This window comes from Coregonus lavaretus, assembly GCF_964263955.1.
Source record: "Coregonus lavaretus genome assembly, chromosome: 14".
Lineage (NCBI taxonomy): Eukaryota > Metazoa > Chordata > Actinopteri > Salmoniformes > Salmonidae > Coregonus > Coregonus lavaretus.
The window spans coordinates 19871787-19898343 of record NC_140001.1 but is presented as its reverse complement, the minus strand read 5'-3'; the positions used below and the strand labels follow the sequence as shown (position 1 = coordinate 19898343).

Below are 26557 nucleotides of genomic sequence, written 5' to 3'. Positions count from 1 at the left end.
CTCAATTGAACTAAATTACACCAAAACAACAACGTTAAATAAGTGAGTATTTACTTTTATAAACTTAAGTGTTTATTTGTATTTACATGAGTATAGAATCATCTATAATTACATAAGAGAGGAAATAATATACAATGCATAACAAAATCTTTCTGTACAAACCAATAAATAATGCCAGGTCAACAAAGACGTAAAGAAATACAATTCCATAGAGTATGACATCTCAATATTTTGTTAAATAATTAAGAATAGAAAAACATGAGAGACAAGACACTGCAAACACATACAAAGGTTTTAACTAAGTTATAATGGCAATGGCAAAAGATACTGCAAAATAAATCTGCAGAGGAGGACCAGTCATTCCAGGTAAAGCAAAGCAAGCTCCAGTAATTATGAATAACACCACAAAACAATCAGTCAAGTGGTAGTAAACACAGAGAGTTATGTAAAGCATAAATTATACTGAACCCTTTCTTTGAAAAGAGTCAAAGGACTGTTACTATTTAGGGAAGTGGTCCAGTTTCTCCAAGGGTAACCAGTAGTAACCGCACTGCCACCTAGGCTTGAACAGTGTATCTGAGGTTCTTAGAATGGTGTTGTTGTGTTCAGAACATAACACTCAGAAATGGTCATCTCCCCTAGAAAATGCAAGTGATAGAGAAATGAAACAAACATTGTCTTTTGAGAGTGACAGACCCCCTCTCATCTCTTTGGCACATATAGGGGTAAACCAGTTGCCACCTTTTCTCCATGCCCTGAACACATTTCTACCACCACATGGACCTCTATCTATTCTCTATCAGGGTTGACTTTTACTATTTAATTGTGTCATAATGGAGAGCGAGACAGAGAGAGAAGGGTCGTGTTCCTCTGCTCAGACATTGCTGATGCATGACAGATCTTACAATGCCTGGATGGGTATTTTATGTGTCAGCTAACCAAATCATATGTTATAGCAATCTGGTTCCCGACTGCACAGCCGATGATGTGGCACGCAACCATTGGTTGATGCATGCAACGTCTGAGCAGGGGAACACGACCAATGTGTGTTCACAGTGTTCAGCATAGAAGGGAGCCAATCAGAGTGATCGGCAAAGACCCAATCACAGTGTAAGTAGCAAATTACAGTGACAAAGCACAGCATAGATAACCAATCATTATGCTATGTAGGTCCCAAAAGAACAGCCTCTTCTCCACCCCTTCCAGGCCACGGATACAAGAGGTCTGGATAGTACACATCACAGGGGAGTTTCCACCATATTGCTTTCCCCTACCTCTATGGTTCTATCATGGTCATCAAAGAAAGGACAGTTTTAAAAAGCCATTTAAAGGGGTTGGGACCAGCATGCAGCACTGAGCAATAAAGGCATGTAATGTCAGTGAAATGACAAACATCTTTTTGTCCGTATTTTCCATGACATAAAACGACCACAGAGTTTGTGTCATTACCTCCTCTTGCATGCATGGGGCAGGCATTGGGCAGCCATAAGGGGAATCATCAGGCAGTTACAGATTATACATGATACCACTATCCTACTGTTAGTACAGAGATGTAAACCATTGTTATCCATACAGAGATAGTCCAGTAGGGACGGGGTGGTATGAAATGCCGTCATCGGAGCCCCTGAATCACTTAGTGATACTCAATACAATGCCGTCTTCGGAGAGTCCCAAAGTCATGCCTGTCCTCACCCCCAAAAAAGTTTGTAAAAAAATAAGGAATTATTGACCTTTTATAAAATGTGCATTTAGCAGCAGCATAGCACAGTAAAAAGTAGCAAACAAATAGCCTAACTGTAATGGTAACATCATCAAACATAAAGGTCCATTGCAAAGTAATGCTGATATTATACTGTGTGGGTATTTTGTAAATATCTATCACTCCTCACTGTTTATCTCTTCTTTTTTTTTTTTTTTTACACCAACCCTCCTTAATCTTTCAAATGCTTCTATTGAACATATTGAGCCCCATTGCAATATCCTTATTCCTTGTTGTGGTTATAATTCAATAAAACAAGATGTATGTCTCTTAATAAAGTGGACACTCCTGACACCTTGTTTTCTCTGAAATGATCACACACCTTGACCTATATTCAATATGTCAGCGTCTGCATTAAACTCTTTAAACTTACAATGGACCACCTTTCCATCTATTCACAGTGGAAAAGGGCCACATCCCACCAGGAAAGCACATCAGGTCTCTTTGTCCAGGTCTCTCTTGAAAATGTATTTTATCTCACGAGACTAACCTGGTTTAATAAATCTGGCCACCATTGTTCTCTGTGCCTTCCTCTGTGCTCCTCAGTACAACATTTACCAACACCACTCTAATCACCACACAGTCAGAGAGAGTGTATAACGTGGCCATATGTACGCTATACACTCTCTATAATATACCATTTGTAAACACCACTGACACAAACTTAGGCACGAAGGGTTAGGGACAGCACATTGTTAAGCTCCCCTTCATCAAGGCCTGAGCCAAGAAGACATCAGTCTGATATCAGTAAGTGCTTTTCCTGCTTTGCTGCCTGCTTGTGATGCATGCAGACATGATTTGTTCTTGTTTTCCACTGGGCTCCGTCTCTAGTGTAGTTCTCAGATCCTTTAGCTTAGGTGGATTTAGAGGGCCTTAATCCATCAGACTGACAGAGCTGGGACACTCGTCCTCAGAAGATCCCTTTGGCGATTTTCAGGCCCTTCTGCTTCATGCGGGGCAGCGTGGAGCTGGCTACACTCTTGGCCCGGCCTTTCTTGGACAAGCCACGTTTCTTCAGCACAAAGTCATAGTTGGCGGTAGAGTTCATGGCATAGAAAACGTTGGCATTGTCTGGGATCCGCAGCTCTGTGGTGAGAGGAGAGGTATATATTGTTAGTAAAAACATTAGTTTTTCATTTAAGTAATGAATCAATTAGGACACTTTTGTCATGACTCCTGGGTGAGGATCAAAGGTCTCAGATCAGCTTGGCAAATGGCTGACAACAACCAGACCCTCTTACCCACAGAAGAGGGTGGGGGGGGGGGGGCTGTGCCGGTCTTGACACCTTAACACTCTTCCATAAATTAGAGAGTAGTAGAATCTATCTCTGGCCCTCTAGTATGGTGAAAGGAATGTGCTTTGTCCCCCAGAAGACTTTTGCAGCCAAAACTATAACGTCCAAAAAGTAAACACTGGAACAATATTCCTAACATCTGAATGTTTGGAATGATCAGTCGGGATCTAAAGACTAATCATGTCATATTGTTTATTATTTTGTGATGTCATTAAAAATGTTATAACGAAAATACTGTAATTTGGAAAGTATACACACTTTATCTGTCAAATTTACATCCAATATGTTGTGTATATAATATGGAGAATTACGAGAGTATTTTTGTTAAGCTAGGAATATGATTGTAGTTTTCTAACGAGATCATACGTTTTCATATAAGTTATGCATGGTGATTAGACACACCCCGAGTGAGCTCAGAGACCGTGTCAGCAAGTAGGAACACCCCTTTTACCAGAGTGCATAAAAAGCCTTGGTAACGAAATGTACATTAGACCAGAGAACATGGAGACGGTAGTCCTATTCTCGCTATACACCAAGTCACTTGGCTCTGTCATATCCTCACATGGCCTCTCCTATCATTGCTACGCTGACGACACACAACTCATTTTCTCCTTTCCCCCTTCTGATAACCAGGTGGCGAATCGCATCTCTGCATGTCTGGCAGACATATCAGTATGGATGACGGATCACCACCTCAAGCTGAACCTTGGCAAGACGGAGCTGCTCTTCCTCCCGGGGAAGGACTGCCTGTTCCATGATCTCGCCATCACGGTTGACAACTCCGTTGTGTCCTCCTCCCAGAGTGCGAAGAGCCTTGGCGTGACCCTGGACAACACCCTGTCGTTCTCCGCTAACATCAAGGCGGTGACCCGATCCTGTAGGTTCATGCTCTACAACATTCGGAGAGTACGACCCTGCCTTACACAGGAAGCGGCACAGGTCCTAATCCAGGCACTTGTCATCTCCCGTCTGGATTACTGCAACTCGCTGTTGGCTGGGCTCCCTGCCTGTGCCATTAAACCCCTACAACTCATCCAGAATGCCGCAGCCCGTCTGGTGTTCAACCTTCCCAAGTTCTCTCACGTCACCCCGCTCCTCCGCACACTCCACTGGCTTCCAGTTGAAGCTCGCATCTGCTACAAGACCATGGTGCTTGCCTACGGAGCTGTGAGGGGAACGGCACCTCCGTACCTTCAGGCTCTGATCAGTCCCTACACCCAAACGAGGGCATTGCGTTCATCCACCTCTGGCCTGCTGGCTCCCCTACCTCTGCGGAAGCATAGTTCCCGCTCAGCCCAGTCAAAACTGTTCGCTGCTCTGGCACCCCAATGGTGAAACAAGCTCCCTCACGACGCCAGGACAGCGGAGTCACTCACCACCTTCCGGAGACATTTGAAACCCCACCTCTTTAAGGAATACCTGGGATAGGATAAAGTAATCATTCTACCCCCCCCCTTACCCCAACCCACCCCCCCCCAAAAAAATAATAATAAATAAAATAAAATAAAATTGTAAAGTGGTTATCCCACTGGCTATAAGGTGAATGCACCTATTTGTAAGTCGCTCTGGATAAGAGCGTCCGCTAAATGACGTAAATGTAATGTAAATGTTAGAACTTTGAATCTCAACACTAGGTGAAGAAGATAAACTCACTAGACCAGAACATTGCCAGTCTGCAGCTGTCCGTGTAAAGGGATCTAGAACTTTGACTAACCACATGAGGTAGGAAGAAGAAAATCCAATCTCATACAATCATTAGAATGCATCTGAGTATCTGTTCTATTTTAACACTCCACTCCAAGCCAGGACAACTAAGAAGGACATTGTGACCTCTGGTGGACAAGCAGAGCCTTACACCGAAACTGGACACTAAAACCTACTCCTTCCCAAAGAAGGATTGATTGGTTTCAACGGAGAGACGACGAACAAAGACATCTACACGTAAATACATTAATGACTTCTTACCCAAACGGGCGGTGGTTTGTGAGCAAAGTATTATGATTACTTTGAGGGTAGCTTCCAAATGTATCAACGATAAGTTGACTCTCTCTTTGTCTCTCCCTCTCCCCCTCCCTCTCTCTTCCTTACCCCTCCCTCTTTTGATAATCAAGCAGTCATGCTGTTAGTCCACTAGGGACTTTTTCTCATGTATTATGTATGTATTCTGTGTTATTATTTAGTTAGCTAGTAAATACATAATTAAGCCAATTTGTGTAGTGCTGAATCATAAGTAAAGCTGGGGTTCTTGCGGATCCAAGAATTCTGTGACCGTTCAGAATGAGACTGATAAGAGGTAATGATTGATACGTTGAATGATTTATACATATTGATAGGTAAAGACCTTTTAGAGTTTAATTCGGTAGATGGTAACTCTATAAACAATTTATTCCGTAGTGCCCCAAATCCTAATGAGTTAATTGTTACATGATTAATTTAATTGAGTAACAATTAAACATAGTTAGTTGATTCGATAAATAACAGTCATCATATTAATGAAAGTCATGTCACGACACTATACAAGATGAATGGTTAGAGTGAGTCAACAACAAATGAATATACTATTAACAACAATCTATTTGAACGATAATTAGATTTATATTTTGGTTGGAAATTATCATATGATATGACCTTTTTCTTCAGAGATTTTTTGCATCAATTCATAGTCCTCTGTTTTCTCTCGCTCCAGGTTGTGTTTCACCATGGCTTTCCTGATGACTGCTGGTGTCTTGTCCTGACTGGTCACCTGCACCAGAAGAAGCAAAATACGTTTTTTTGTTTTTGGCTCAGACATTGTTAATTGAATCAACCGTCCACTGCTAACAATTTACATTTTGAATCTATCAATCTATCCCTCTGTCTTACCAGGATGCTCTTGTACATGTTGCCGTTGTCCACGTCTAGGCTGACTCTGATGATGCAGCAGTCATCCACCTGCTGGTTGTAGAGGGGCAGGGAGAGTGTGGAGTAGCAGGACACAGCTGAGACGGAGCGCTTGTGGGAGCGGGAGGCACCTGGGAGAGGAGTGGAGGAGGACACAGAGGAGGACGAGGCGCTGCTGGAGCCCGAACCAGAACCCATCCCTGAGGTGTCTAGAGAAGACAGGGAGGTGGACTCCCAAAACTAGAGCGAGAGAGACAGAGAGAGATAGAGAGAGACTGATTACAACCATTTACAGTCCACAGAACAAACTTCTGTTGCTGCTATAAACAAATAGAATGTGGAATATGACAGTAAATGAGACTCATAAGTATGAATATGAGGATGAGAAACTGTTTGTAATATGATGAGAGTGCAGCATTAGTGTAAGAATCACAGTGATATTCTGGGACTGGTAGATGGAAAGTAGTGAGAGAGGAGGTTAGAACAGAAGAAAAACCCTTGTGATGAGAGAGTTGGAAAGAGAAGGCTGGTGAGTGAAAGTACCGTGGAGTTGGGATCAGGAGTCTGGCTTTCTTTCCCCAAAGCAGAAACGGAATGTTTTACTGAGGATGTAGAGGTCTATAGAGGGAATCAGAGCCACAATCAGCCAAAAGTCAGACAGGTAAAGTAAGTACATGGGTCAGTGTCAAGTCACATGGCCCGTATCACATAGCCCTTATCCTCAACATGGCCCTTACAGAAGATGAATTCAAAGACATGGAAATGTCAGGGCTGAAAATGTTGCAGTGATGCTGGAATTTCAGTATCTCAGGAAGAAAGAAAATCAAGGTGGATGTGTGTGGCATGAATCATGATGAGATGCCTCTGCATCTGGTGGGAGTGTTCTCCTCCCCCATGTGACCTTGGCCCCTCCTCCTCACCTTTCTCTCGTGGGCATCCGGTGAGTCAGACAGGAAGCTGCCGTTGACATCCTCCAGGTCAGATCCGCTGGAGCCGGCTGAGGTGACGCTGAGGGTGTCCCCACTATCACCTCCCCCTCCCTGGTACGGTCTGAAGTGGGACTGGTCAAACAACTTGGAGTGGGAGCTTCCTGCACTGCTGCAGCTGGCTTCAGTTAACTGCCGACTGGAGACAGAGGAAAACACATGGAGACGTATGAGAACAGGGCCCCATAAAATATAATGAACTGTACAATGGAAAACACCAAGTAAGGATGTATGCTCAAAATAAAAATGTCATTATTATTAATTTGCAACTATAATAAACATAGGCATAGTGTGAAAAGTTATCTATACAATATGGGACTTACTCGCTCCAGCGTTTCATGATGCCTCCGTTTTTCTTGGCTCTGATAGTATTGCTGGATGACTCTGACAGTGGTTCAATCTCACAGGACAGAGTGTAGCTGTGGGCAAAATGCATGGAAATGACAACACTATGCCCATATACATTTCATTATTTTCATTTACATTTCATAAAAATCTTTAGGCCTCCTCACCTCTCTGCCTCACTGAGTCTCTCCACTCCTGAGAACCACTCCCTGAAGAGACTGTCCTGGGTGAAACTGTAGTTGTTGGATGCCAGCTGCAGTAGCTTAATCTGAGCTATCACCTCAAACTCCTGCATAGAGAAAGAGAGAGAGGGGGCGGGGTGAGTCTCCAGCCAGTCACCTCTGATAGGCAATAGCCACAATGCCGGCGATGTCTCCCTGTTTATCAACGCCTATTTATCAGAAGCAAGAATTTACCTTTCGTCGCTTCTCAAAGTTGATGAGTCCACTCTGGAATAGAGAACAAAGAACAATTAGATGTGAACAGAGAGACTAAACAAGTAGACTGAAGTGGCTACTGGATCCAGAGATAGATAGCGATAGACGCTCACCTCTGTGTAGTCTTTCATAGCCGTGTCCATCATGACCAGGTCAGTGAGGAAGGTGCCCAGGTAAGGAATGGTCCCCTGCATCACCCCCTATGACAGAGGCATAGTCAGAGAGAGGTTTGATGAGAGTGCAGTGACCACAGGCTCCATGAGCAATAACAATGCTCTCATTTCACCACTAGATGGCACTACGAACCCAATAACAGCACTCAAATATAGCTGGCATAAAGTGGTTGAAGTTGGCATTTCATGATAAATTAATTAACTCCAAAAAGATCTAGACTCACCAAGTCTCTCTGCTGTTGGTGTCTCCTCTGTGCTCGTTTAGGGTTGATTTCCAGGGTGGCAAATTTGGATGTGCCCTCCTACAGAGAGAGAGAGAGGAGAATCTGGTTTTACAAAACTGTGCCTAGAACAGTGCAAAAACTAAATGGAAACAACTGGTAATGGCCATGATTACAATTTCAGAAGAGTAGACATACAGGACTGAACTAATTCACTAATTTATGAATGAGAGGAAGGGTTACAGCTTAGTTAGCTCTAGTGTTTCTGTGAATGATACAAATCAGGGGGATTCTTCACCCAACCTAACCGGAGCTTGCAATGCTACACAGGCCTGGTTGGGCTGGCCCAGATAGATAAAGCAATAGTGGAAAGTAGGAAAGGAGGTAAGTGGGACAACACCTTGGAATTTCCCTTACAGGCTCATGCCTCATCAGGGTGGGGCTCTTTTCTGTACCTGCCAACTGCCTATGACATCAACAGGGATTCCCTCTGAGCAAGCACAGGTTTCCTCCCTCAACTCACAGCCAAGAACCCTAAGCTTCAATGTTAGGGTCAATTCAAATACCTGTCTAATAGCCTAGGAATGTGGATAGCCATACCTCTTGGAGAAACCCTCTGCTTTTTGCAATCATAATTGTTTTGTATGACAGCAAAGCAAATTCACTATTTCACCAGTGAAAGAATATACTGCAAGTTAAAGAGTAACTTATGCAAAATTGGCATAACAATGGCGAGGGCACTTCCTATTTCTTTGTGCAGGAATGTATTCAGGTGAGCAGACTAAATGTTTCTCTTGGAGGAATCAGATATAACTGAACATGTTGTCTGCTATCTAATCCTATGTGGTCTTAATCAAAGCGAATCTGATCTGCCTCTAGTCCTGACAGAGGCACTGAGCCTCATGTTGAAAGAGTAAAATATTCATGACTACTGCCACAGCCTACATTGCTGGTGACACACTTCAACAGGCATGCGGTTACGCATCTCAAGTCCTCTCAAAACACACATACACACACTGATACTTGCACTGGTGGATCACATACATTTTAGAGAGAACACTAGAAGGTAAGATTCTATACTGTGATGTACAACTCATGATGAATGATAAATGAGCTAGCAGCTGAGAGGAGACAAGGTGTTAGCTAGTTTGTCTATTTATGTTCAGGTTGCTATGGAGACCCAGCTGTAGAGATAGAGAGGAGAGTCAATAGAGCAGTAACTAGTTTTCAAATAAACTTTTCAGATACGCACTTCCTGTTTTCAAATGCAGTTAATGTCTTAAATATCTATTAGCTGCTGAGTAACATTCAGGTCAATTATGCGCACAATGGTCTCTATATCCAGTTTAACACATTCAGTATAAGAGGCAGGTGGAAAAAGCCTAAACGAACACAGGCACATTTTCACCTAGAGTAACATGAGGGACAACATGTAGACATGTAGGTAATTTGTACCAACTATTGTCTCCACATCCACTTACACATATGGGGCAGGAGGAAAAGGTCTACACAAACACAGACACACTGTACCACATACACAACAGCCCACAGTAGTTTGTACAAACCCATTACACAGATTCCAGCCTCCTGTAAGTTACATTCAGGAGTATGGTTTTTCCCTCTGATCATTGACCCACCTTGACCAGCAGCTCTCGGCTTAGAGAGTAGTTGTTGTCATCTGAGAAGATCTCTGACAGCTCGCGGAAGGTGCGGAAATTCTCTCTGTTGGCAGAATGAGGTCAAAAGTTCAAAAGTGGCAAAGACAAACATAAACCACCACTGCAAAAGCCCTCCAAATAACAATGAAATCTTAGCTTCAACCATCAACCCAACCAAAGACCCATGTCACTAATTCTGTTTTTCTTGAACACTAATTATGTTTTTCTTGAACACGTAACCTGGCCATGAAAACTCCCTGGTCCAATGTATAATCCAATAGTAAACCCTCCAAACCCAAGCCTCAGTCACTGATCCCCTGTCTCACCTGGACACCTCATCCCAGGTCCTCTTGAGTCGGTGGAGAGAGTTACACTGCAGGGCAGAGAGAATAGCTCGCAGGGATGAGAAGTTCTTGAGGATACGACATTCCTGAACACAGCAGAAAGAACCCATAGAGTGAGAAAAACAGCATGACCAATCATCCACAACTGACACTAACTGCTGAGTGATTGACCCAGAGAGTGGATCTGATGCCTTACCCTGGCCACCTCTATCCAGCGCTCCACCAGTCTGGCTCGCTGGGTGGGTTTTAGACAGGGGTTGCTCAGGCAGGTGGTGATGACACAGTTGGTGACACAGTTGAACTGGGCCACTGTGGCCCGAATGGTGGGGGCCAGGTGCTCCTTCCCCTTCTTATCCCGCTGGGACCAGATGCCCCCCAGGCAGTGGTAAGGGACTACCTTCTTGAACAGATCCTACAGGGTGAGGTCAGGGGAGTGTGTTAGTGTGTAAGGGTGAGTAAGGGTGAGCACAAAGCACAAAGCAAGAGCAGTTGAAATTGAAGTTACTTGAAATTGAGTTGAAATTGAGGGGAGAATGTCTCACCGCATCCATGAGTGTGAACTGCTCGGCAACCATGATGGGGTCAAAGGACAAGAAGTTCAGGGCAGGAAGCTCGTCCTCAAAGACACTCTCTTCCGGTGTGGCGAAGGGACAGCCAATGTGCTCCACTGTAAAGAAAACACAGATGAGCTAATAATCAGACTGCCTAAATGACTGTCTATAGTTCAACAGCATCCCCATCATGTCTGATATCGCTGAGACACAGACAAGCACCAGTTTAACCCTATCCTGGCTCTCACCGTCGAGGTCGGGCTCACACTGCTGCCTGCGGTGTAAGAGGGCCAGCAGGTTGCGTGCGCGGCGCTCCAGGTCGGAGCCAGGGAAGTGGTGGTGTAGGTAGGACATCAGGTGGTGTAGACAGCTATATTGTGGAGGGCTCCAGAAGTCCTCTGAGTACTGGTCCAGCCACGCCCCCAGGATGGACGACACAGTGCTGCAGGACACAACCCAGAGGGAAGAGGCAGGGAATGAGGAGACGTGCAGATGACAGAGAGGGAAGAGGCAGGGAATGAGGAGACGTGCAGATGACAGAGAGGGAAGAGTGTATTGTACAGTACGTGTGTACACTGTGCACAAAAAATGAACATATCAAAATGTTTGATAATGCTGGTCTCCCCAGACACTTACTTTCTGAGCTCTGTGCTGTCATCCTGAGTGTGTCTGTGTACATCTATCCCAGGTTGGTTCTGTAGCTTGGCATACCTAAGACATGAAGGACACATCTGTCAACATTACACTGTGCATAGTGTGTTTTTATATGTATGTGGTTATGTGTGTACACATGTACGTGTGGTTTTAGCTTCATGGCCGTCTCTGTACCTGTTGAGTAGGAGGTCCAGCACCTGCTTGGTGGTGGCGAAGGAGCGGTAGGTGCAGAGGAAGATGGTGACGTAGGTGGAGTCCTTGCCCCTGAACGCAGACACCATGTATTCCACCAGCCTCTCCAGCGTACCAGCCTTTATGGTGCGTACTTTACACGTCTCATACAGGCTGAGAGCAGAGTCTGTCTCCACGCCCAGCCATCGCTGTCCCTTACTGGCCGACTGGTGCAACTGCACCTTCCTCAGGGTGATGGTGAACACTGCCCCCTCCTCCACCTCCTCTCCGATCTCCTGTGTCGAGTTCTACGGGAACAACAAGACAAAGAGATGTGATGGTCTGTCAGAAATACATTTACAAAGATCGGGCCCTCCCTCCCTCCCTACATGTGTGGCTATGAATAACAATACTGTTGCATCAAACAGAGGTTGCTAGATACACAGCCCAACAACACAGGCTAAAGCCCATGCTTTACAAACAAGGAATTAACACAAGCTGCTTGCTCAATGAAAGAGAGCTCTGTACCAAACAGTTGTTGGTTGTTGTCACCATTCATTTTTTCTCCAGCTCTCCAACGCAGAATGATGTGGACAGTAATGGTACATTCAAGGACTTTACAGTGAGCATCCCAGGCACTTTACCCAGATAGCAAAGACAACATCGGTTTGATTACTTTGCGGCTTCCTCAGTGGGGGAGTGGTATGTACACTAATCAAGCATCACACAGGCATCAGTCATACACCTACTTATGTATCTCTAGCACATTATTCATCAGAACCTTTCGGTAGCTAGATATATAGCAGCACCTCCCTCATACATTTCCTGTTAGTCATAGCCTACTCTATGTACTCTCTCACCTTCAATCACACAGCCACTCTGTTTTGCTTGGTTTCCATGGAGCTGAGCAGAGATTCGAATGCAGTTCCAGTGCTATATTACTAACACTGATGCAATCTATTTTTGAACAGAGGAGTTTACTGTACGTGGTTATAAATCATTTGTAACGTGTTTGTATGGCTGTGTTTGAAAGTAGGCGCTGAGCACACAGGCCTTGGACTTGACAGTGAGAGTAGCCCTTATCAGCTGAGCACACAGACACTGCTGGCCTATCAATCTAAACCCAATGGAACACAGCCCTGCTCTTGACATAAGGACAACCTTTCTCTCTCTATGTTAATGGACCAAGGCCTAAGACAACTTAAATCAGACCTATTCAGATTCACTAGGTCTTTAATTTAAAAAAGTATAATTATATATAAGATTATATATAGATTAAAGGGTTACAGATACCATTTGGACTGTATGTGAATGTATACAGTGATGACCTGTGGCAGCCTGTGGTCTGGCCGTGCCACACAGGACCTATTTACAACTGTGGAAAGTCAGGGAACTCTCAGAGGCTTTCAGAGACCAGGTTACCATGGACACCAAGGGGAACTCCCAAATACCCAAAGTAACAGGGCATAAGTAGGGCCAGGAAACGGACATACAAGCGAGAACGGCTTCCCCCATTAAGCCTTGACCAGTCATATCCCCTCTCTGCCTGACTCATAGCTTAGTCATCCAACAGAGGTGGCATTGGGAGCCCTGGTAACACATACACAATAGTAGTATGCCTTTCATGGTCTTAATTCCACGTGTCTGTAGTTCTAACAGAAGAATAGACACCGACACACACACACACACACACACACACTATACAAAATTTGATTCAGGTAAACTAAGAAAGACCTTTGTCACCATCTTGTTGACAGACTTGTATTATTCTGGTTAATATTTTGTGAGTACTCGACTCGTTCATATGATGATTTTATCAAGTGTTGAAAGGCTACTTGAGTTGATTTTTTATTACGTTTTGGATATTAAGTTGATTTTATCAAGTGTTGATAGGCCTACTTGAGTATATGTTTTATTAAGTGTTACTTCTTAAGTTGGTTTATCAAGTGTTGTACTTGAGCACACACTAATAGAGTGGCATCATACATTCTAATAAATAAATCCTTATTATGAAAATAAAAACCAAAAGACTGACAAACAGGTACTGCGCTGTCATAAGAGAGTGATGATTACACGAGATACTAGACAATAGTGGGAAATCCCTATAGGGAAGAAAGGAAAGGAGCCTCACATGAGGAAGAACTAAAGTCAAACAAGTCATGCAGTTTATCAGAAAGCGAAATCTAACTGGAAAGTCAGTCAAAAACGAAGGAATATAAAACTAGCCTGTAATGGACTGACTGAGGACCTCTCCGTAACCACAACAACTGCAACATTTGAATGGGTTCCATTTCACAAGATCACTTTTTATGCAAGACTGCATCAGAATGAAAACTTCTATGGGGAACTTCCTCTGTCAAAGCATGTCAACAATGAGTGGGCATATTAATGGTCTCATCTACGTACTGTACATCCCATCCATAAAAAGAATCTATCTGGAACATGTTGATTCAGTCAGTTAGAAGGCTTATGAATAGCATGTACTGAGGCTGTAGCCACAATGACCACATAAACAAAGCATTGATCTTTGGACTCTGAGCTAGTGTCAACAGAGACATCCATCCTTCAGTCATCAGTGGACAGATGATCAGTTCTATACATGTGCCTGAATACACAATGTCACATGGCACAATCACAGCTTATGTAAATGCACATAGCATCGCTAACCATCTACTTTTCATAATTGTATTTCAGTAGTGTGTTGATAGTGTTGGTTATTTGGAAACTGCTGGCCAATCCACAACTGGTTTGATAATAATCATCCTCTCCTCCAGCTGTTCAGGGAATGACATAGAAAGTCCCCACCAGAAAGAGATGCTCCAAAATAGAGTAAACAAATACACAACACAAATATTAGTTCAGTCCAACAGTGGCTCTCTAGCACTGGCCACCAGCTTCCTCTCACACACAATGACTGTTGAATGCCAATGAGATCATGAACCACTTAGGATCACTTTTTTTTTTTTGTTTACCTTAATTTAACTAGGCAAGTCAGTTAAGAACAAATTCTTATTTACAATGACGGCCTACACCGGCCAAACCCGGACGACGCTGGGCCAATTGTGCGCCGCCCTACGGGACTCCCAATCACGGCCGGTTGTGATACAGCCTGGAATCGAACCAGGGGGTCTGTAGTGACGCCTCAAGCACTGAGATGCAGTGCCTTAGACCGCTGCGCCAAGCAAATTTGCAGAAAATGTCCCATAGACATCAATTTATGATTTGCACAAAACTTAGTTATGCAAGTGTAAACTGATTCAGCTTTTAGTAATTAGGAATGCAAGAGTGCATTATCTGCTTGACTTCCACATTCTCTTTTGAGTGCCACAATGTAAGAGACAGCCTGTGAGCACCAGAGAGAACTTGAATGTTCAGAAAGTTCTTTTTTATATGTGAATTTAGATCAGGAGCTGTATCCAGTAAAGTCATACTTTGAGTAGTCAGACAAACCTAGTAAGTCAGAGACTACCACTTATTTGGTATTATTAAGTCTCGAAAATGTAGAATAAAGTTATTTTCCAGGCTTCAGGCCGAAACATTCCAACCACTGTCTGTTTCTCTCATTCAACCTCCATAAACCTCAGTGCCCCTCTCCCTCTCTCTCACTCACTCTCCCTCTTTCTCTCTATCCCTCGCTCTTCTTTCTGTCTCCATTTGAATGATCTACAACAACAAAAGCTCCTCTGTGTCTGTTTCTACAAATCCACCTCCAGTTTCTAGTTACAGGACTCAGTTAAGCTTCCGTCTGCAGTCTGCAGTCTGCAGTCTTCAGGATAAGATACAACAAACAAAGGTCTCCTTAACATCAGCAAGACATTTATAGACCATTTCCAAACACACACACACACACAAAACAACAACAAAGTATGTCATTCACTAGTCAGAGGGAGAGCATGATTTGCTATTGACATATTTGATTGACAAAATAATATGTCCAATATGTTCACAACCACATATGTGGAAATACATTTAAAATTCCGAACGCCTAATATTTTAATTTTTGCATGATTAACAATAAGACTTTTTGATCTGAACAGGCTTCAGGTCCTTCATATTTTACCAATGAGAATCTGTGCCAATATCACCAGTTGAATCTCTTGGATTGCCCTAATAAACTCATACCCCTAAATAAACAATTAGCTATAGAGTGCAGTACTTTATCATCACTACAGTATATTGGCTAGATGACTATGCATCATTAGGTAATTGTGTTACTGGAGAGGATTATATTAGATTAGAGGAGCGAAAGAGAGAGAGAGAGAGAGAGAGAGAGAGAGAGAGATGTAGTAGTGGAGCCTGAATTGCCCTCTCTAAGCATGTGACATGTACAAATGAAGGAAGCATACTGTCTTTAATAATAACATATCGTCTGAGTTCCAGCCTTTAGTTTCACAAGCTTGGTGAAAATAAAAGCAGCTTTTATTCTTCAGAAGGTTATTGAACATATTTAAAATATACATGTCAGACAGTGGTATTACTGAAAACACACACACATACACACACAGGGTGTGCATAAGAATGCACTTTCCCAGAATTACCAATGTTTTGCCTGTCAATTATTGATCTGATGTAACAACTAACCCAATAGCCAAGCCAACATCAACTCACTTATTTACTTTTCTAACATTCAAAGTCACTGTATCAATTACGCTCTTGCCCTCATCTGATTCCCTGTGATTGAAGGAGGCATTATGTAAGGCCAACCAATTTGATTAGTCATCCCCATTGATTTATTTGCTGCAACTTCTCAGTGAATAACAACTGTTAAAGGAACCGACCCACTTTATAATATGTGCTGAAGATTATGTGCTTCTTTACACTTTCCCCATATGCCTATTTGGTCAATACTGAGCATCAGCAGATAGTAAGTTAAAACCAACATATTCCACTCTTTTGGACCTTCCTAGAGAACTGAAATGTGTCCTTATGCAATGGGTAGTAGGCTACAGGACACTCTGGACACATTTCTGGAGAGCATGATACCACCATATAAAAACTCTGAAACATCACTATGAACTTCAGTAGGCCTAAATTCTATAGATTTTAATAAGACACATATCACTAGGCAACTATCACACACCAAATGTTCAGTTTAGTGACACACTAGCTATAGGTCATAAGCCTAAAATACTGGCTCAGTATTGATGGATAATTATTTACGAACAGTTCGCCAACTTACCTCAAATAGTGGTAGGTCAGGGTCCAAATGTGTAAAACTGTTAAGGACCACCGGGCTTTCGTCCTCGCCAACCTCCAGCTTTACCCCATCCCAAATATTGCGCACCTTCCATGTTCCAGCATCAAACATCTCATCGAGGTATCCCGATTTGATGCTTTGCGCATCAGAGCACATCCCCATAAAGTTGACCATTAGTAACGGATACTATTATGGCAATCAATAGCTGTGACAACCTATCTTTGTCGTACATCCATAGTTACTTCTGATGATAGGCTACAATACATTTCATTTTACCAGAGTATCCACACAGTAAAAAGTGTAGTACATAGATGGAGTTGACTACTGTAGGCTACTAAAGGCGAGCGCCTCGATTTACTGTACTTGGAAATTCATGACTCATTACGGAAAGTTACTCATAGCCCCTCCTCCTTTCTTAAGGTACCAGTCCCTCCATGAATCGTTGTTACTATTATGTCGCTGTGGAAACCGTTTCCAGAGAAGGTATATTCAAGACTGAAATATTGGTCCTGTTAAAATGTTTCCAATGCAGATATCCATACAGGCAAGAGGTATTAGACCTCACCTCGGTAGAAATATAAAAATGATAGAAAAAAAGTAAAGCATAGGCTCATTGTCCACTAAAACCTTAGAATAATAATATGCCATTTAGCAGACGCTTTTATCCAAAGCTACTTACAGTCATGCGTGCATACATTTTTGTGTATGGGTGGTCCCGGAGATCGAACCCACTACCTTGGGGTTACAAGCGCCGTGCTCTACCAGCTGAGCTACAGAGGACCACAATAAAGCTAATGAATGAAAAAATACATCCAGTGTTACAATTGGATGGACCATAGTCAGAGAACCATTGTGAAGGCAATTCCTTTAGATGTAATGTGACCCCCTGGGAATGAGTGAGAACAGCACAACTTCACTTAGTGCTGGGGTTTTATAATATATATATTTTTGTATTATTAACCCATCCACCACCACCCCTCTTCCGAGCACACAAATATACACTACCGTTCAAAGGTTTGGGGTCACTTAGACATTTCCTTGTTTTCGAAAGAAAAGCAATTTTTTTGTCCATTAAAATAACATCAAATTGATCAGAAATACAGTGTAGACATTGTTAATGTTGTAAATGGCTATTGTAGCTGGAAACAGCTGATTTTTAATGGAATATCTACATAGGCGTACAGAGGCCCATTATCAGCAACCATCAGTCCTGTGTTCCAATGGCACATTGTGTTTGCTAATCCAAGTTTATCATTTTAAAAGGCTAATTGATCATTAGAAAACCCCTTTGCAACTATGTTAGCACAGCTGAAAACTGTTGTGCTGATTAAAGAAGCAATCAAACTGGCCTTCTTGAGACTAGTTGAGTATCTGGAGCATCAGCAATTGTTGGTTCGATTACAGGCTCAAAATGGCCAGAAACAAATAACTTTCTTCTGTAACTTGTCAGTCTATTCTTGTTCAGAGAAATGAAGGCTATTCCATGCGAGAAATTGCCAAGAAACTGGAGATCTCGTACAACGCTGTGTACTACTCCCTTCACAGAACAGCGCAAACTGGCTCTAACCAGAATAGAAAGAGGAGTGGGAGGCCCCGGTGCACAACTGAGCAAGAGGACAAATACATTAGAGTGTCTAGTTTGATAAACTGATGCCTCACAGGTCCTTAACTGGCAGCTTCATTAAATAGTACCCGCAAAACACCAGTCTCAACATCAACAGTGAAGAGGTGACTCAGGGATGCTGACCTAGGCAGAGTTGCAAAGAAAAAGCCATATCTCAGACTGGCCAATAAAAAGAAAAGATTAAGATGGGCAGTCTGAGATATGGCTTTTTCTTTGCAACTCTGCCTAGAATTCCCATATGCACTGAACAAAAATACAGTATCTGTTACATAACTCCACCATTTCTATTCATAATATCTTTAATAAACATAATCCCATTTGTTTTCCATAAAGAATGTTTTTTTTTATTCAATCAGTGTATTGGTGTTTAACCATAATATTTGTTCTAATATTTGTTATATCTTTTCTGGAGGATAAAATTGAAAATGTAACCAGCTTTGTATGGCTTGTTTAAGAAAGGGCAATACTTTAAACAAAGTTTTATTTTCAATTAGTTGGAAATGATCAATTGTAATCTGTATAAAGGCAAAAAGGCCATTTCTGAACAAAGGATGAGCATTTCCTGGGTATTATTACCGCTCAATTATGATTTATCCTATTACCTGGAGGTGAGGCAACAACTATAGCATTCAATACTGAAAACATCTGCTTATATCACAAGGATGATACGTTTGCAGTTCAAAGGAATGGTATCATTGGTGTTATTTATGCCTCTTATATTCTGTGGATGAGTGCTCATGTCATCTCCAACATTGACTGGACAGACCATTTTGCTGGTATTTCCCTTGAGTGACACTCCCCTCTACTGGTCAGAATTGGAACACACTTGGAACCTCTTGAGAACCAAGCATTACTACAAGACATTGCAAAAAACAATATTCAACAACATACACTATTCTAAGTATGAGAAAGAAAAACAGGTGTGACTGTGAATTGGTTCATTCGCATCTGCTTCAACAACAGGGGGAGTTTTCCCCAATACATTCCTGAGCCCACATTTTCTCGCCTTTCCCAGCATTCAGCAGCACAAAATACAGATTACCGGTACTGCTACGCTTCAAATTCACAAATCTCTCCCTGAACAGCTGTATGGGATGAGGAGATACAGAAAGACTGAGCGATAGAGATAGAGATAGAGATAGAGATAGAGATAGAGATAGAGATAGAGATAGAGATAGAGATAGAGATAGAGATAGAGATAGAGAGAAAGAGAGCGGGAGAAGGAGATGGAAAGTTGTCAGCCTGTAGGTGCATGCAGTTGGTTGCAATCAATGCAATGTAATTACTCTGCTACCTTTTGCCCTGTGATGATTTAACCACAGTCCACCCTCTTCCATTTGTCAGGATTCCTTCTGGAATCAACAAATAGCAGTGTTGTTCTACTATGGCACTGGCAAATACCCCAACATGATTTACTACTCTCTCAGGAGAGGGACTTCATCCACACACACAAAACACACACAAACTTTGCATAATACAGGCAGCACACTCTACCATAATTGCAATCATTTGAGTTTTCTGACATTTTCAGCCAACCAACACACTCAAACCAGTGACCACAATTCCTGAGGTTGCCATGGCAAAAAGGTTCCCATTATCCACAATTCAACAAGAATTACCAAGCATAAATGAATCCACCTTGAAAAGCATCCATTGTCATCAGCAAATCTACATGGTGGTATCTGTTGACAAGGAAACGTGAATGATTTTGCTGCAATCTGCTGCTGCTCATCAAATTGCTGTTGGGCAATTCCACTGTAACAGAATGACGCCACCAACAGCACAAACCGTCATTCTGTTACCAAACTTTGCATCTGCACTGTTCTTTAAGTAAATGTGTTTTTGTCAAATGTTCATTGGAAATTGTTAAAAAGTAGTCCTTGTGCACAGAGTCTTATGGTTTGTTTAACTTCGCAATCATTGGTTTTTGCTTGTATATATTTTAATGTGAAAAATCTTCATCTCAGCATCACTCTGTTACTGTGGAATTGCCCTGTTGCTGATCATAATTCTAAAATGAGAATGCCTGCAATGGTGTTTTCCGTCTGAGGTCAGTGTTACATGAGTTCAGTCCTTGACCGCTCCTCTCATTACAAGCCCCTGTGAGCTAACAGACCCAGACAGGCAGGTCTCACCACAGAACAACAGGCCTTTTGATCACCAGACAGACTGTTTTAACCATGAAACATGTGCAAGCTATTCAGAAGAAAGAAAAATAATGCTAGTTGATCACAACAAATCTCTGTGTGAGTTAATTGAGAGGAGACCCTGACCTTAACCTTTTCCTTTTTTTGACACTCATTGTGTTTTTGGCCACTTGGGTCACCTCAGGTTGTGCAATTGTACTATCTATTACTACTACCCTATAACTACAAAATACAGAAGTATGAGCATATCGGACTTACAATGCCTTCAGAAAGTATTCACACCCCTTGACTTATTTCACATTTTGTTGTGTTACAGCATGAATTCAAAATGAATTAAATATATGTTTTTTCTCACCCACCTACACACAATACCACATAACGACAAAGTAAAAATATGTTTGTAGAATTTTTCGCAGATTTATTGAAAATGAAATACAGAAATATCTAATTTACATAAGTATTCACACCCCTGAGTCAATCAATACATGTTCGAATCACCTTTGGCAGCGATTACAGCTGTGAGTCTTTCTGGGTAAGTCTCTAAGAGCTTTGCACACCTGGATTGTATAATATTTGCACATTATTCTAAAAAAATTATTCAAGCTCTGTCAAGTTGGTTGTTGATCATTGCGAAACATCCATTTTCAAGTATTGCAATATATTTTCAAGCTGATTTAAGTCTGTAACTAGGCCACTCAGGAACATTCAGTGTCGTCTTGGTAAGCAACTTCAGTGTATTTCACCTTGTGTTTTAGGTTATTGTCCTGCTGAAAGGTGAATTTGTCTCCCAGTGTCTGTTGGAAAGCTTAGCTCTATTCCGTTTATTTTTATCCAACAACATTTTGTCCTTGCCGATGACAAGCATACCCATAACATGATGCAGCCACCACCATGCTTGAAAATATGAAGAGTGGTACTCAGTGATGTGTTGTGTTGGATTTGCCCCAAACATAACGCTTGTATTCAGGACATAAAGTTAATTTCTATGCCAATGTTTTTGTAGTTTTACTTTAGTGCCTTATTGTAAACAGGATGCATGTTTTGGAATATGTTTAATTCTGTACAGTCTTCCCTCTTTTCACTCTGTCATTTAGGTTAGTATTGTGGAGTAACTATGTTGTTGATCCATCCTCAGTTTTCTCCTATCACAGCCATTAAACTCTGTAACTGTTTTAAAGTCACCATTGGCCTCATGGTGAAATCCCCCAAAACATAATTCCACTTTGAAATGATGGGGTATTGTGTGTAGTCCAGTGACACAAAATCTCAATTTAATCAATTTTAAACTCAGGCTGTAACACAACAAAATGTGGAAAAAGTAAAGGTGTGAATACTTTCTGAAGACACTGTAGAATAGAGTCAACAAAGCCAAGCGATTGGATAATATGCCACTGTCACACACATACATATGCACACACGCACATGCTCAGGCTCACTAAAAGCATGTTTAACATGGTCAAAGAAGCTAAGTAAAAAAATATCTGATATCAGATATCAAACTCACATTTCCATGCGTAATATTAAGCATATCAGAGTTGATGCCTACCTGTCTGTCTACCTCTCTGTGTCTCACAATAATGAAGGGAGCCTGGCACATAGACTGAGTCCTACAGCAGCCTCCACTCCTCAGCAGTCCACAGGTCCACTGAGCCCACATCACTGCTTCCCTCAGAACCAGGAGATAACACTGGAGATGAAACCGGACCTGGACGAGCAGGGCTCAGAGTTCACCCTCCCCTTGCTCCCCTCCCCAGTCACAGATTGGGTGACCACCTCAAGCCCACCCTAGTGCGTGTTTACTTAAACAGCTGTGTCAACACACACAGAACAATAAAACATTAACTTCTACTCAAAAATAATTGGGATCCCAATAAGCCTGTTAATAGCTTGTAAGAGTGAATAAACTGTCCCTATGTTCAACAGCACAAACCTTAACAAACTTGGTACTTTATTTATCTGAACAGAAAATGAAAATGAAATCACTGGCATCATGTTACCCTGAAATTCCCAGGGGTATTCCCATTCAACTAACGTTGTGACTCACTCATTTGTTAGGCAAAATGTATACAAAAGCTAGTAGGCCTAACAAAATATGATTATGACAATTCTATATTTGCATCAGAAAATCAACTAATGGATTGACAAATGTATACATGTTAGATTTCAGCTAAACCGAAAGCAAAAATGGTCAGCATAAGCAGTCAAACCAAAAACAGTGCCACTGCCAACACAAGTACAGCTTCTTTACGGTGGAGTACGTTTAGTTCCAACTATACGTTATAGGTGTTTTTGTGGTCAATCTCTGATAAAGGTTACAGAGCCTAGTTTTATGGGGCGTTATGTGAACTAGAAGCTGAACAAAAAAGTCCACTAAGTCACCGAGATATAACTCTTAAAGGAACATCCCACTGACAGACGGAGAGATGGCTCCTAAAGAAACCTTCCATTCAAACAGTGAAATAACTCCTGCAAACCACAGCCCTCCTGACTACCTGACAGAAAGAGGCTGCTCTTAAGAACGGCTAGAATTATTGCTTGCCATTATTTCAAGGAGCTGCTAGCCCATTCTGAGGCATTCCTAGCTCATAGGTCTTGGCATAAAACAATTATTTCACAATACCAACTGCACTGTAGCCAACTGAGGACCATTTGAAAAGCAATCACTCTGAGGCAGTTTAACAATACCTTGAGGAGACAGCCTATCTAATAGCAGGGAAAAACATTGTCTTTCTGACATGGTTTGGGGTGTCCGCATGCTTCCCAGCCTAAACAGTTCAGAAGAGTTCGTGCATATATTATGACAACATTTTGTGATGTTTTTGTTTGTTTTGGACTTCGGTAAGGTTTTTTTTGGTTGTTCAGGCACGCCGAAGTTGGTAGCTGAAGTCTATGCTTGTCATGCCCTGACTCAGGGGACACTTATATGTTGAGTCAGGGTGTGTGTTAGTTCTATGTTGTAGTATCTAGTATGTCTATTTCTATGTTGGCCGGTGTGGTTCCCAATCAGAGGCAGCTGTCGCTCGTTGTCTCTGATTGGGGGCCATACTTAGGCAGCCTATTGGCACTGTGTAGTTGTGGGATCTTGTGCCGTGTTAGGTATGTTGTTTGTGTACCTTGGACTTCACGTTTCGTTTCTTGTTTTGTCGTTGTGTTTAATAGTCAAATAAACATGTATGCATATCATGCTGCGCCTTGCTCTGACCCGTTCATGAACGAGCGTGACAGAAGATCCCACCAAACAAGGACCAAGCAGCGTGCCCAGGAAGAGCGAATAGCCATGTCACAGGTGGGCAAATGGTGGTCATGGGAGGAGATATTTGCGGGGAAAGGGCCATGGGCGAAGGTAGATGCCCAGGCAGGAGAGGTGAAACGGCGCCAACCGTGCCGACGACGGAGACCCGAGAGGCAACCCCAAGAACATTTTGGGGGGGGGCACACGGGGTGGATGACGAGGTTACAGGAGGCTAAAAGGGAGAAGGAAAGTGTTAGGCACGGCGAGAGGAGCTGGTTAGGCAGCAGAAGGAGCGGGGGTTAATAAAGGAACCCAGTCCCGCTCCTCGCACCAAGCTAGTGGTGCACGTCGCCAGCCCGGCCCGGCCTGTTCCTGCCCCTCGCACCAAGCTAGTGGTGCGCGTCGCCAGCCCGGCCCGGCCTGTTCCTGCCCCTCGCACCAAGCTAGTGGTGCGCGTCGCCAGCCCGGCCCGGCCTGTTCCTGCCCCTCGCACCAAGCCAGTGGTGCGCATCGCCAGCCCGGTCCGGCCTGTTCCTGACCCTCGCACCAAGCCAGTGGTGCGCGTCGCCAGCCCGGTCCGGCCTGTTCCTGTCCCTCGCACCAAGCCAGTGGTGCGCGTCGCCAGCCCGGTCCGGCCTGTTCCTATCCCTCGCACCAAGCCAGTGGTGCGCGTCGCCAGCGCGGCCCGGCCTGTTCCTGTCCCTCACACCAAGCCAGTGTTGCGCGTTGCCAGCCCGGTCTGTTCCTGTCCCTCGCACCAATCCAGTGGTGCGCGTCGCCAGCCCGGTCCGGCCTGTTCCTGCTCCTCGCACCAAGCCAGTGGTGCGTGTGTCCAGTCCGGCACGGCCCGTGCCTGTTCCACCGGTGCCTGGTTCGGCACCGGTCAGCTGCTTTACTCCGGAGCCAGAGCAGTCCGCTCCACCGGTGCCTGATCCAGCTCCGGTCAGCTGCTCCACTCCGGAGCCAGAGCAGTCCGCTCAACCGGGGTCCAATCCAGATCCGGTCAGTGGCTCCACTCCGGAGCCAGAGCAGTCCGCTCCACCGGTGCCTGATCCAGCTCCGGTCAGAGGCTCCACTCCGGAGCCAGAGCAGTCCGCTTCACCGGGGTCCAGTCCAGCTCCGGTCAGCGGCTTCACTCCGGAGCCAGAGCAGTCCGCTCCACCGGTGCCTGATCCAGCTCCGGTCAGCGGCTCCAGTCCAGACCCAGACATCAGCCCCTCTCCAGGTTCGGGGTCTCCCACACCAGGGTCCAGACAGGGCTTGGAGTATAGTGGGAGGAAGGAGAGGGGAAGCAACGCGCCGAGGTCTAGACCAGACCAGGGGCGCAACAGGGAGGCGAAGAGTGAGAGGTCGTCACGCCCTGAGCCGGATCCGCCTCCGAGGCGGAATGCCCACCCGGCCCCTACCCTGTTATGTGTATGTTGTGCGGTCGGAGTCCGCACCTTTGGGGGGGGTACTGTCACGCCCTGACTCAGAGGACGCTTATATGTTGAGTCAGGGTGTGTATATTCCGTGTTGTGATTGTCTATGTTGTATTTTCTATGTTTAGATCTAGTATGTCTAGATCTATGTTGGCCGGTGTGGTTCCCAATCAGAGGCAGCTGTCCCTCGTTGTCTCTGATTGGGGACCATACTTAGGCAGCCTATTGGCACTAGTGGGTTGTGGGATCTTGTTCCGTTAAAGGTATGTTGTTTGTGTCTACCTTGGACTTCACGTTTCGTTTCGTTTATTGTTTTGTCGTTGTTTATTAAGTTTAAATAAACATGTATGCATATCACGCTGCGCCTTGGTCTGACCCGTCTATGAACGAGCGTGACAATGCTCCTTCGTCTGTGATTGGTCAATAGTAGGGATTCTTCAGGAAAGTCTTTGTTGTCATTCAACAAGAGAAGACTCGTTTTCATGCACATTTTTTCATTTAGAAATACTGCACAAAACATCTTAGTTTTTAAGACTGCCAGAGGGAACACAATGTTTTTCTTTAAAATGCCTCCAGTGCAAAGATTCTGTTTTCCAATTTCTTTGTTCTACAGGTAATTGGAAATACATCATAGACCAGCAGCTACCATTGGGACCTAGTACAACAAAAACAAGGTCCTCTATCATTAAGTTTAAGAGGGTGTGAGTAAGAAGAGCACAGCTAGAGCAAAACAGCTGACACAATGAAACACACAGAGATGCACCTGTCACAGTCAGAAGGAACTAGAGACCAGTACCACATAGTCTATTTCCAAACTCAGTGAATAACAAACATATCATCAGCAAGTAATACCATATTTATAACTATGTAATAAACAATAAAAACACATCCAAATTCAACAGTGGGCATGATCAAACATGTATGAGAAAAAAAGCAGAAGTGAATGCACACCACAGGGGAATGGTTGCCTAACTCTGCTGTGAATGTGTGCCAGACACACTGAACAGCTGAACCACCACTCTGCTGGTAGCATACTGTAGCATACAAACAAGTCCTCCCTCTCTCACCCATAAACACACACACACACACAGCCAAAGACACTGCGACTGCATCAAATTACAACAGATGAGCTCTTTCTTACCAGATCATCCAGTATGTTGACAGGGAAATCAAACATACACATCTTGACTGGCTGAGCCAGGGCTTTGTGAAGGCTGAAGAGGGACTTGGTCTCCATGCTGCTAATTTCACTCTCAGAGAGAACACAGAGGGTGGAGGCTCCTGCAGCAACAGATCGCTGCTCTCCCTTTCGCTTTAATTCTCACTCTGCATCAATCACACACACACACACACAAACAAACGGGAACTCCGAGCTGCTGCTGACAGAAACACCACCACTGCAGACTGGAAGGAACCCCTCCGCTCCCTCATCTGCTTCTTCTAGCCTCTCTATCTCTCTCTC

At 43.5% G+C, this 26557-nt stretch overlaps 1 protein-coding gene across 4 annotated transcripts; it reads right to left on the bottom strand.

The window, feature by feature from the left end:
* Positions 1 to 65: 65 nt before the first annotated feature.
* Positions 66 to 26557, bottom strand: LOC311141281 (ral guanine nucleotide dissociation stimulator-like). 4 transcript variants are annotated; one of them, XM_084176560.1, is made up of 18 exons: positions 26237 to 26557; positions 11478 to 11782; positions 11286 to 11360; positions 10898 to 11091; positions 10641 to 10765; positions 10295 to 10510; positions 10081 to 10184; positions 9734 to 9818; positions 8100 to 8177; positions 7816 to 7902; positions 7682 to 7714; positions 7433 to 7554; positions 7244 to 7339; positions 6855 to 7059; positions 6478 to 6552; positions 5917 to 6174; positions 5683 to 5797; positions 66 to 2845 (listed from the first exon to the last, which is right to left on the bottom strand). In XM_084176560.1, the coding sequence occupies exons 1-18, from the start codon at positions 26330 to 26332 to the stop codon at positions 2670 to 2672; spliced, it is 2445 nt and encodes an 814-aa protein (XP_084032686.1). In that variant the 5' UTR covers positions 26333 to 26557; the 3' UTR covers positions 66 to 2669. The 4 variants fall into 4 exon arrangements, with proteins under 4 accessions (XP_084032686.1, XP_084032685.1, XP_084032684.1 ...); XM_084176559.1 differs by lacking the exon at positions 26237 to 26557 and adding an exon at positions 21989 to 22142; XM_084176558.1 differs by lacking the exon at positions 26237 to 26557 and adding an exon at positions 16654 to 17051.